The sequence below is a fragment of the Apium graveolens genome, chromosome 1 (genome assembly GCF_009905375.1).
Source record: "Apium graveolens cultivar Ventura chromosome 1, ASM990537v1, whole genome shotgun sequence".
Taxonomy (NCBI): domain Eukaryota; kingdom Viridiplantae; phylum Streptophyta; class Magnoliopsida; order Apiales; family Apiaceae; genus Apium; species Apium graveolens.
The window spans coordinates 10,549,498-10,562,005 of record NC_133647.1 but is presented as its reverse complement, the minus strand read 5'-3'; the positions used below and the strand labels follow the sequence as shown (position 1 = coordinate 10,562,005).

The 12,508-nt window shown below is 36.1% G+C and overlaps 2 protein-coding genes and 1 pseudogene across 2 annotated transcripts; 1 reads left to right on the top strand and 2 right to left on the bottom strand.

The window, feature by feature from the left end:
* Nucleotides 1-14: 14 nt before the first annotated feature.
* On the top strand, nucleotides 15-2,780 carry LOC141660755 (uncharacterized). The gene is made up of 2 exons (XM_074467745.1): nucleotides 15-378; nucleotides 921-2,780. Exon 2 carries the CDS (start codon nucleotides 925-927, stop codon nucleotides 2,347-2,349), a length of 1,425 nt encoding a protein of 474 aa, XP_074323846.1. The 5' UTR covers nucleotides 15-378; nucleotides 921-924; the 3' UTR covers nucleotides 2,350-2,780.
* Nucleotides 2,781-3,852: 1,072 nt separating this feature from the next.
* On the bottom strand, nucleotides 3,853-6,528 carry LOC141660750 (wall-associated receptor kinase-like 8). Its single transcript, XM_074467740.1, has 3 exons — nucleotides 5,614-6,528; nucleotides 5,356-5,412; nucleotides 3,853-5,273 (listed from the first exon to the last, which is right to left on the bottom strand). Exons 1-3 carry the CDS (start codon nucleotides 6,434-6,436, stop codon nucleotides 4,057-4,059), a joined length of 2,097 nt encoding a protein of 698 aa, XP_074323841.1. The 5' UTR covers nucleotides 6,437-6,528; the 3' UTR covers nucleotides 3,853-4,056.
* Nucleotides 6,529-8,612: 2,084 nt separating this feature from the next.
* On the bottom strand, nucleotides 8,613-12,257 carry LOC141660744 (wall-associated receptor kinase-like 10; annotated as a pseudogene).
* Nucleotides 12,258-12,508: the final 251 nt, after the last annotated feature.

The following is a 12,508-nucleotide window of genomic DNA, read 5'->3' as shown; positions in this document are numbered from 1 at the left end:
GGCACATATCAGAAAACACACTCAAGCTACCGGCGTCTCACTTGCACTGTAGTTGCAAGTAATGATAGGCCCGTTAGTCTTCGTTGTTGACTTGACGGGAGACGTTACAGTCGTAACGGAAGTTACACGTGGAGTGACATGGCAACAGGTGGCGGTTTACGTGTACGCCAACTAAGCAGGAGGAATTATAATAGGGAAAAAGAAATATAAACTGTCATAAAACAAACAGAGAGCAATTAGGTGCGAGTGGAGAATTGGGGAAAAAAACCCTAATTATAAAATCAGTTAATTGAGGGTTAGATCATTCATAAAATTGGTCGATTGAGGGCGTTTAGGAGTTGGATTACCAACCTACATCTTCAATCTCTGCAGTAAAAGGTATGTCCGTGTTGTTCAATATATGAACTCATGTATGTGTTGAGATGTATGTATGTGTGCATTTGATTTTATATGTATGTAGGTGTATATTTATGTGTTATTTTGTGTTTTCACAGCATGTCTACCACTATATATCTTCACCATCACGGTGATTTCACACCTCCTCCTACTGTCACTTATGTTGGGGGTAGAACTGAAGTTATTAAAGATTTTGATAGTGATTTGTTATCGTTTCGGGATCTTGAAGATTTTGCTGTAAAATATGAATATGATGTGAATGCTTTGGTATATTTTAAGTGTGATGGTCACAGCTTTAAAGATGGGACTAGATTAATTTATGATGATGTATCTGTCAGAGATTTGGTAGCATTATCTAAGCCCTATGGTAGGATAGACCTTTATGTTGATCATTTTGACCTTGATGAGTTAGTCGATGTTCCACACACCCCAAAACAGAGTAATAAGATTGCTAGTGTTGTGGAGAAAATTGTAGAAGTAGAAACAATTGGTGATAATAATGAAAAGTCTATTTTGTGGACTAGGTTTATGCCCCTGCTTACAATGCTACAAGAGATTCACTATAAGCTGATGACAAGAATGACTACAAGAAGGGATGAGATGCTGAACACTAATCTCCAGATATGTCCCAGAATTAAGAAGAAATTGGATTTTCTAGTCACAGAATCAAGAAAATGGTCTGCTACTTGGGATGGGGCCAAGAAGTTTCAGGTGAAGAGTGGAACAAGATCTGTAACAGTTGATTTAGAGAATGGAAGTTGTGACTGCAGAATGTATGATCTCACAGGCATACCATGCCATCATGCCATTGCTGCTATCCACTCAAGGAGGCAAGAACCACTTGACTATGTGTCTGAGTACTATAAAAGGGATAAATACCTTGCTACCTACAAATTTTCACTGGAAGCAATGAAGGGGGAAGAATATTGGGATTTCCACTCAACTGAAACAATGTTGCCACCAGATATTCCTAAAAAACTAAGAGGAAGGCCCAAGAAAATGAGGAGGAGAGAGGAGTGGGAGGGAGGTAGCAGAAGTCAAGCAACACCATCCCCTGGAGTTTTACTACAGAGGTTCACCAATAAGAGAGTAATGCATTGTAGTAATTGCAGACTTCCAGGCCATAGAGTCTCTAAATGCCCAACTAAGAAGTCTGGTGAGAATGAAGCTGCACCTGATGAAGAGGCAAGTAAGAAAAGAAAAGACAACACCACAGAACCTGTGAACAAGTCAACCAAGGAGAAGAAAAGGCAAAAGCTAGCTGTGAGAAGGCCTCAAAAAGGAATTAAAATTAATGAGCCACAAACTCAAAGCTCACAGACTGGTGCTAAAAAGGTAAATGAGCCACCATATAAAGGTAAAGGGAAGTTGCCTATGCAGGAGGAAGAAAAAGATGACAGTGATGAAAGTGAGATAGGTGAAGAAGATGTATGGAGATTGTTTGAGCAGGATTATACAAATGATGAAGCTGATCACCAGGAAAGGGAGGATGCAGAGAAGTGTCAAGGCATTGATGATTTAATTGAGGAAACAATTTCAACATTTAGGATGAAACAGAAGAAGGCCAAGGCAGTGGCTAAAGGTGGAACAGAAGGAGTTCAGCTGGCTGATGATGAGCCCCTTGCTTTCTTTAAGAAAGTTCCAAGAAAGAAGATGCCTTTGGTGAAAGGTAAAGGTGCAGATGAATGGGAGGTTAGTGGCAAGGACTATGCTCAGTTCAGTGAGAAGCTTAGAGGTCCTGTAGGGACAAAGGCTGTGTTCATGCCTACACCAGGATTGGTCCCTTTCAGACCACCAAGATGTACACCACCTGCAAACATACCACCTACAAGAGCTAAACAGAGCAGTAGTTCACCAGAGAAAAGGACTTATGCATTTAGACTAAACACTGAGTTAAAGAGACTGAGTGGGTTCAAGAACTCTCTAGAAGATCCAATTAACCTAGCTGAGTGAATCAAGTTTGCATTTTAGGCCTAAACATTATGACTTTAAGACATTGGATTTGCTTTTGATGTAATTTTATTATCTGTGTTGGTTTAAGACCTTGGATGTGCTTTTCATGTAATTGTAAGACTTCTTTGGATTTGGTATTCAAGACTTATTGGCTAATTTATGCTATTTATTTAGATTTTTGTCATGTTACTCTCAACTGTTATATGTCAAAATTTATTATAATTGTCATGACAAATTGCAAAGTAGTACAAGTAGCAAAATTTGGTCTTTATGACCTTTTCATTCATTGCATATATGCCAAACATACAACACATTCTGATCAAAACAATTACTCCTAACCACCATTACACATACACATTTACTGCCATAAACCAACTACTACATGTTCATCACAAATGCAACCACCAACACAGCTACCAATATACAAATCTTCAATTGTCTTTTCATTTTTTGCTTCTCAGCCTCTAACATAATTCTATCATCAATCAACACCTTTCTTTCTTCCTTCAAAAGCTTCTTTTTTTCAACACTCACGGATAAATCATCTTCAACAAGCTTCAATTTCTCCTCCAAATAAATCCTCCTGTGATTTACCCAGGATTTTTTAAAGTCCAAGAAACACAAATTCTAGCTTGTCTCCCACAAAAACACAATTTATGTTCTTCCTTCTTCACCGACTGCAGAGAGGAGGAACTTCCGGTGCTTCTACCCATGGGGCTTCTATTGGTTGACATATCAGCAATAGCTATATAATCCGAATTGAAGTGAAATGAAGAGAATTTGTATTTGGGTTCATTCAACAATCAAGAACCCTAATTGTTATATATATACTGACTCAGCTGTAAAAGAAGTAGCCGTTGCAGTCAGCCACGTGAAAAAAAAAAGAACTGTTACATACACGCGGTCAAACAGATGCATGCCACGTCAATTCTCCCGTCAAGTCAACAACGAAGACTAACGGGCCTATCATTACTTGCAACTACAGTGGTGCAAGTGAGACGCCGGTAGCTTGAGTGTGTTTTCTAATATGTGCCCTTCAGTTCAGTGACCATATTGAGATTTAACCCCCTTCGAAATACAACATTGTATTGATAAAATCTGGTTGTGTGTTATCGAAATACCATATAATTTTATAATTCTCAAAATTTGACTTTTGAGGAACTACAGTTCATACTTTTTATACCGCACTGTTTCATTTATTTTTATTAACACATATAATGGTATCATTCACATATTTAACTAAAAATTTGATCTTTACTGCCTTATATTACACAACCGAAATTAAATTTCTTAACATTAAATTTTACTTCTCAGCTTAATAATTCTAGATCATTAAAATAGGCCAAGACAATTAGGTGTCAGAATATTCTGTCAGACTATTATGTTTCAACATACTTACCAGAGTTAAGTGTGTGGATAATTATCACAGTATAAAGCTCTGCCTCTCTTCACATTCCAGACATTAATTTAAACCTTCCTCTCTGTCCAACATCACCAAGCTCGTCCACCAAGTTATTTAGTATAAAGTACTAAAAATAATTCTTAATATTTAATCATACGATTGAATAAATCCAGTTGATAGTTAAACACACACTTAAAATGCAAACACAGTTCATAGTTAGTTACCTACACACATACAGGGCAACAGGAAGATGAGAGTATTCAGCACTTCTCCGTCATTCTTATAGCCTGATAATTTGCTCTCTGTTAAGACCATGTAGCCGAACTAGGCTTTGCCAAACTACGTATTTTATTTTCTAACAAGACGCTTGCAGAGGAGCTCGTAGAAGTTGAAGTAAGCTCCCAAAGCCCATTTAGTTGATCAGTTACTGGATATTCAAATTCTTCATAGTGCTGTTCAGCTGTAGGTGAATTACGTGGCATGCCGATGCTTTCTAGCTCTGCTGCAACTTGTTTCATTGTAGGCCTTTTCCTCCCGTTCAAGTTCAAGCATCTATAAGCAATGTTGGCAAATATTATGATTTCTTCTTTCCGACCCTCTTTTGCAATTAGGGTGTCAAGAATGTCAAATATACGATTCTCTTTCATTGTCATTATGAAATGTGTTGCTAAACTTCGTCCTTCGTCATGAGCTCTAGGTGCAAGGATTGGTTTTTGTCCTGTCAAGAGCTCAACAAGAACTACACCAAAGCTATAAACATCGCTTTTGTCTGTAAATTGGCTTGATTGGAAGAATTCAGGATCCAAGTATCCAAATGTACCTTGTACTCTTGTAGTCAGGTGAGTTTGATCAATCGATATAGATTTTGAAGTTCCAAAATCTGCCAATTTTGCTGTATACTTTTTGTCCAAAAGTATATTTGTAGATTTTATATCTCGATGATATATTGGAATTGATGCAGCAGAGTGTAAATAGAAGAGAGCTCCTGCAATTTCTTTAGCGATACGTACACGAATATCCCATGTCAGTGGAAAGTCTTCACTGTGGTCATGTATATATTCGAAAAGAGTTCCATTGGGGATGAACTCATAAACCAGTAAAGGGACATCTGTCTCCAAGCAACATCCATGTAGCTTCACAATATTTCGGTGGTTTATTTTTGATAAAATTACAACCTCATTGATAAAATGTTCCTGCTTGGTTTCATCTTCTATCTTGGACTTTTTCACTGCTACTATTCTTCCATCAGTCAACATTCCTTTATAAACAGTACCTTGTCCTCCTTGTCCAAGGATTCGATCTTTATGATAGTTATCAGTAGCCATAGCGAGCTCCTTTGAAGTATACAATTGTGTTGTGTCGATGTTACCTTCACTAGAAGACACTTGTTGACGTAGTAGCAGACCGCCATTTCTCTCAAAATTCTTCTCCTTTAGTTTACGTGTTCTTCTTCGTTTTAATGCTTTGCACAGCCACCACGTAACTGCCACCATGAGTAGCACTCCTAGGCCAGCACCAGCGGCTGCAGTACCCATTACAGTGAAGGTTAATTAGTCTAGAAAGAGAAGAAGAAAAGTAGGGAGATGCTACGAGTAAGAGCATACCAATTCCTAAGACTGTCAGAGCTTTCTTGGCCTTAGCCTTCTTGTCCTTCTTGTTCTCTGTTATCAAAAAATTAACAATACATCAGACATGATCCTCGATTTACATGAGTGAATTTCATCATCTTAACTCATGCCAACAACATGAAATGCGCAGATGCTACAGAATTAACGCAAAGCATTTGTCAGAATCATCCAATTACCAAATTTATAGCCACATCTAAAAAAATAATTCAAATTAAGTTTATTGCTAAATCATACCTTGACATCCATCCCTCATATAAGGATTTCCTTCATAGCCATATTGACAATAACACCAGCTTCCGGTTACGGTGCCAGTTTCGATTATATCAGAGCTCGTTTCACAAAAAGCATGCTCTGCACACAATCTATTATCCCCGGAACAGGACCCGTTTAGTTTCCAATCTAGCACAGCAGGAACTTTTTTCATCTGTTGGACACTGTATATGTCTTTCAAGTTCCGGAACCACTTTTGTTCAACAATAAATACATATCTGCATTTTGGTCCACTATCTCCCGACTTAGTGCTCTTTAAATACATATTGAAATTATTGTTAACTGGTGGAATTGTTATTTGACAGCAGTTTATTCCAAAACAGTTATTTTGGTAGCCAGTATTGCCGCAAAATGTCATGCATCCTCCGATATTCGAACCATTTTGAGTCAGAAAAGCAAGATTGTCGCATCCCAGTGCAGTAAGTCTATTTCTAGTTACTGAGTATGTAAATGGGAAAAATAAGGATATTACTTGTTCAATATTGCTCCGATCAGTGCAATCTCTTAATACTGGGCTGGTGACCTGAACCGTGCTGTCCTGTGGTGATATGTTCAGCACCTCCAGATTGCTATAATTTAGAGAAGGTAGAAAAGGTTTTGCTGGATTGAAAGCGGTGTTGCAATATATCGCGAAACTCATGTCAGCTGAACAATCGGTTCCAATTCCAAATGGATAAAAAATAGTAACGTTACCGCATCTTTCTTGGCATCCAGGCTTTGCAATAGGCTGTGCAGAAACCCCTTGAATAAACACTACTACTAGTATTAACCGTAGAACCAGTTCCATAGCAATTTTAGCTTTTCTGTTATAAATCTTTCCATTTATGTGTTTGTATGTGTTGAAATTTCTTTTTGTTGAATTTTCATAGTTGAAAATTCTTCGTATAATAAGTAGCGCTTTCTATGTATTATAAGTAGGGTCAAGATGTGAACATATAATTGTTATAATGCTTCAACAAAGTATGTGGTGTCTCTTTATGTACACATCTATTCTCCTTTATTTTTTCTCAATCTGTAGTTGCGGAGTTAACTTGGTGTCGACTGTGGTCCCCTGCGCAATCCCCTTCTTTTTGCTAACTAGGTGTCAGGACCCGTTTGCGCCCGCCTCCATTAATCCGCTAGCACAGCAACCCATATTCATTTTCAGCTGTAGGTAATCTATGTGACATTTTCCAGCAAAGCTGCAACTTGTTTCATTGCATGTCTTTTCCTCCCATTCAGGTTCAGGCATCTATATGCAATGCTACAAAATTTTGTGATTTCTGCTTTCCGAACCTCTTTTGCAATCCGGGAATCAAGAATATCTCACATGCGATTTTCTTCCATTGCCAATATAAAATGTGCACCTAAACTCTGTGCTTCTTCGTGAGAGCTAGGAGCTAGGAGCTAGGATTGGTTTTTGTCCAGTCATGAGTTCAACAAGAACTATCCCAAAGCTATGAGCATCACATTTATTAATAAATCGGATTGATTAGAAGTATTCATTGTGGTTATGAATTTACTCAAAAACTGTTCTATTTGGGATGAACTCATATACTTGTAAAGGGACCTCTACCTTCAAGCACCATGCATCATATATGTACTTTAATTTGTGATTACACCTCAATAATAAAAATATTAGTTTGCTTTTATGTTCTATCTTGAACTTCTTCTATCTTGAACTTCTTCGCTGTTACTGTTCTTCCATCAGTCAACATTCCTTTATACACAATGTCTTGTCTTTCTTGTCTAAGGATCCGATTTTTATTAGAATGGTCAGTTGCCATCTTTAGCTCCTTCAAGGTAATTAATTTTGTGGGGTCAACATTTCCCTCACTAGAAGACAGTTGTTGATGTAATAGCAGACCACCATTTCTCTCGAAATTTTTCTCCTTCAGTTTACGTATATTTTTTCTTTTAATTACCTTGCACAACCACCACGTAACAACTAATACGAGTAGCACTCCTAGACCACCACAGGTGGCTGCAGTATCGATTATAATAAAATAGGTCAGTTACTAGCATACCGAATGAGTGTATGAACACATTGAACTTGAACTCCAGAATTTGAAAAGTATAAACAGAACATGGATAAGACAATAGTAGCTTCCCGGTGTATTGATACAGATCTGCTGACATTCATGATCATTTCCGGATGCACACTCATTTATATCTGGCATTGAAAAAAATATTACTTCTATAAGATACTCAGGGCTCTCAAGATGCTTAGGACAGTAATTATTTGAGCAATGATGAAGAATTGGTAATCAACCAATTTCGGATGAATCAGAAGAAGAGGGTGACTGATGAAACTTCTGAATTGACAAATTATTTTGTCAAAGACAGTTGTGAGTTCTGAAGAGAGCCAGTTATGCTAGTAGGTTACAAGATTATGCAACCAATTATTCAAAATTTGTTTTAACCGTTTGCTTCCATTCATGCTAAAAATATATTGATTTTAGTTCGAATTGTAGTTGAAGTTACAAGGAAAATGCAAATTTAAAATGAGTTATTTGTAAATTGCATCTCCCTTATTTGGCCAAAATGCATTTTTTACCTATATTTTATATAATTGCACTCTGCTGCATCCATCCGGTTACTATTTTCGGCGCGACAAATTACACTTTTTTTTTTATATTTGTTAAAATTCCCAGGGGTATTTTAGGAAATTAAAATATTTAATTTAATTATATTATTATTTAAATTTTTGAACCTCTAAATGATACTTTTCGAAAAAATTTAAAGAACGGAAGTTGCCGAGAACGAAAAAATCTTTTCAAAATAATAACAGTAAAAAATTATCAAAAATTTTACGAAACCAAAATTAAATTAAATCTATATTTAATGAATTTATTAAAAGGAATTATTAAAAAATATTTCAATTTTGAAATTTTTTATTTCGAGAAGATCTTTTCATTCCTGTAATATACGTGAATTTTAGATAATAATAATAATAATAATAGTAATAATAATAATAATAATAATAATAATAATAATAATAGTAATAATAATAATAATAGAACTAGTTCTATATACGAATGAAAGTACTAGAACTAATTCTTAATATTTAATCACACGATTGGATTACATGCACACTTAAAAGACAAATACAGCTGATAGTTACCTACACACATACAGGTACAACAGGAAGATAAGAGAATCCAACACCACCTCTCTGTTATTCTTATAGCCTAATCTTTTGCTCTCTGTTTAAGACCACGTAGCGGAAATAGGCTTGGCAGCACCATGTCTTTTATTTTCTAACAAGACGCTTGTAGAGGAGCTCATAGAAGTTGAAGTATCTTCCCAAAGCTCATTCAATTGATCAGTTACTGGATATTCAAATTCTTCATCGTGCTGGTCAGCAGTAGGTGAAATTTGTGACCTGTTAATACTTTCTAGCTCTGCTGCAACTTGTTTCATTGTAGGCCTTTTCCTCCCGTTCAAGTTCAAGCATCTATATGCAATGTTTGCAACTGTTACGATCTCTTCTTTCCGACCCTCTTTTGCAATTAGGGGATCAAGAATGTCAAATATACGATTCTCTTTCATTGTCATTATGAAATGTGTTGCTAAACTTCGTCCTTCGTCATCAGGTCTAGGTGCAAGGATTGGTTTTTGTCCTGTCAAGAGCTCAACAAGAACTACACCAAAGCTATAAACATCGCTTTTGTCTGTAAATTGACTTGATTGGAAGAATTCAGGATCCAAGTAACCAAACGTACCCTGTACTCTTGTAGTCAGGTGAGTTTGCTCAATCAATATACATTTTGAAGTTCCAAAGTCTGCCAATTTTGCTGTATACTTTTTGTCCAAAAGTATATTTGTAGATTTGATATCTCGATGATATATTGGCTTTGATGCAACAGAGTGTAAATAGAATAGAGCTCCCGCAATTTCTTTAGCGACACGTAAACGGATATTCCATGTAAGTGGAAAGTCTTCATTATGATCATGAATATATTCGAAAAGAGTTCCATTCGGGATGAACTCGTATACCAGTAAAGGGACATCCGTCTCCAAGCAGCATCCATGTAACTTCACAATATTTCGGTGGTTTATTTTTGATAAAATCACAACCTCATTAATAAATTGTTCTTGTTTGCTCTCATCTTCTATCGTCGACTTTTTCACTGCTACTATTCTTCCATCGGTCAACATTCATTTATAGACAGTACCTTGTCCTCCGTGTCCAAGGATTCGATCTTTATGGTAGTGGTCAGTTGCCACTGCGAGCTCCTTTGAAGTATACAATTGTGTTGTGTCGACATTACCTTCACTAGAGGACACTTGTTGACGTAACAGGAGACCACCATTTCTCTTAAAATTCCTCTCCTTGAGTTTACGCTTTCTTCTTCGTTTTAATGCTCTGCACAACCACCACGTAACCCCCACCATGAGTAGCACTCCTAGGCCAGCACCAGCGGCTGCAATACGCGACACAACCGAAGGGACTATTTAATTAGGATTATCCAAACGAATACAAAAATCAATAAACTAAACTTTTTAAAGGTTGATGTGGAATCAGCAATAACATGTTGAAGAGTAGTTTACAAATGGTTAAAAGAAATCGAGAGAAAAAGAAGAAAGACCTTCTGTGGACAAAGTAATGAACTACTTTTTAAGTTATGGCCATGGACTTAAATTTCTTATAACTAATTTACATTTTTCGAATTACGAATACTATTTCAAAAATCAAATGTAAAGTATAAAAATCTAATTAACATTTTAACCAGAAGGAAGATGCTAAGAGCGTACCAATTGCTAAGACATGCAGGGCTTTGTTGGTCTTGTGCCTGCACCTATAATAATAGTCTTGACGGTATGGATCTGCACAGTAATTTATCTCTGACATCCAAAAAATAAAACTACATGAGATATAATTATCTTAAACAATATGAAATGGAGAAAATAAGGGATATCTACCTTTTTTTATTTTTGAAATAAATATTTCTTTATCTCAAACAAAATGAAATGGCGAGACGCAGAGAACAAATTTGTCAGAATTCTTGAATTACCAAATTTGTTGCCACTTCTAAAAATAAAAATTAAAAAATAAATATATTGCAAAATGGTACCTTGGCATCCATAACTCAGATAAGGATTTCCGTCGTAGCCGTCATCACATGTGCAATGGTCCTTTAGGAATCCATCATATTGGTCATCATTTTTACAAGTAGCATGCTTCCCACACTCATAATCCTTTCCACAGGACCCGTTTAGTTCCCAAAACAACACAGCAGGAACTTGTGTCATCTGTTGGACACTGTATATGTCTTCCAAGTTCGCGAGCCAATTATAATCTGCAATAAATACATACCTGCATTTTGGCCCACTATCTCCGGTTTTAGTGCTCTTTAAAGATGTACTGAAATTATTTATATCTGGTGGAATATCTATTTGGCAGCAGTCTATCCCAAAATAACAACTTTTTTGGTTCCCAGTATTGCTGCAAATTGGCGTGCATCCTCCAATGGTCGAACCATTTTGAGTCATAAGAGCAAGACTGTCGCATCCCAGTGCAGTAAATAGATTACCATATGTTGCATATGTAAATGGGTAAACTGAAGGTATTACTTGCTCAATATTGCTTCCATTCGTGCAATCTTTCAATACTGGACTGTTGACGAGCAGTGGCGGACGCAGAAAAGTTTTTTAGGGGGGTCCGGAAAATTTTTCGTGCCAAATTTTTAAGGAAAAATTAAATTTCAGGAAAATTAAAAAAAACATAATAAAAAATGATAATATTCTAAAAATAGTCTCTATGCATCACCTCTATCATCCTTAGAATATCGAACATATATAAATTAGAAGACTAAGGGGAGGAAAAAATTAAGACCGAGGAAAAAAATAAGGAAAACAAATGAATGCAGAAGTCTAGAAAAGCATATAGACAAGAAGGGGTTTCGAACCCTGGTGTCCGGTGAAAATAACACTACTTAAAACCATCCAACCTACAGCAACTAGACATTCATTGAGCCTACTACACTGAATATATTTGGAAATTTAGGGGGGGCCAGGGACCCCCCTGGACCCCCCCCAGATCCGCCTCTGTTGACGAGGATCCTGTTGCCCTGTAGTGATTATGTTAGATATAAATTAGGATATTGGTGAAATCACATTGTTATAAAAAAAATTGATTTTTTTTTGTATTAGGAGATATTATACTTGTTGAATAAGTCTTGTAATCTATATATTTTAAATTATTATAAATAAGAAAAGATATAACCTGATAAATTTCATATCTTTTATATACTGAGAAGTTCAGCACCTCCAGATTGCTAGAACTGAGAAAAGGTGTTGGTGGATTATTGGGAGTGGTATTGCAATATATTTCGAAACTCTTTCCAGCTGAACAATTGGTTCCAAATATTCCAAATGGATATGGAATAGTAACGTTGCCACATCTTTCTTGACATCCCCGTTTTGCCATAAAAGCTTCCCGTCCTTGTACAAATACTACTAGGAGTATTATCTGTAGCACCACTTCCATAGCCATTTCAGCTTCTCTGTCACATAACTTTGCATGACATCTCTAATTGGCATATATATATATATGTGTGTGTTTGTATGTGTTGAAATTTATGTAAAGGGTACAATTAGTAGTACAGCTTTCACTTGTGGAAATTTCATTGTACATTCATCTCAACATTATTCCACAAGCATAAAGTACAAGTACTGTTTGTGGGACATGATTGTTTAAATAACTCTTCGTGCTATAACAAGTTTATTATTATAGACATAACAAAAAAAAATTAGTAGTTTATTATTATAGCTTTTCATAACAGTATAATGTTCAGGTTACTTTAAAAAAATTGATTTTTTTTTCATTTTAATTATATTTTCTGCAACCCTCTTATCTTATTTCTTTGGGTCTTGA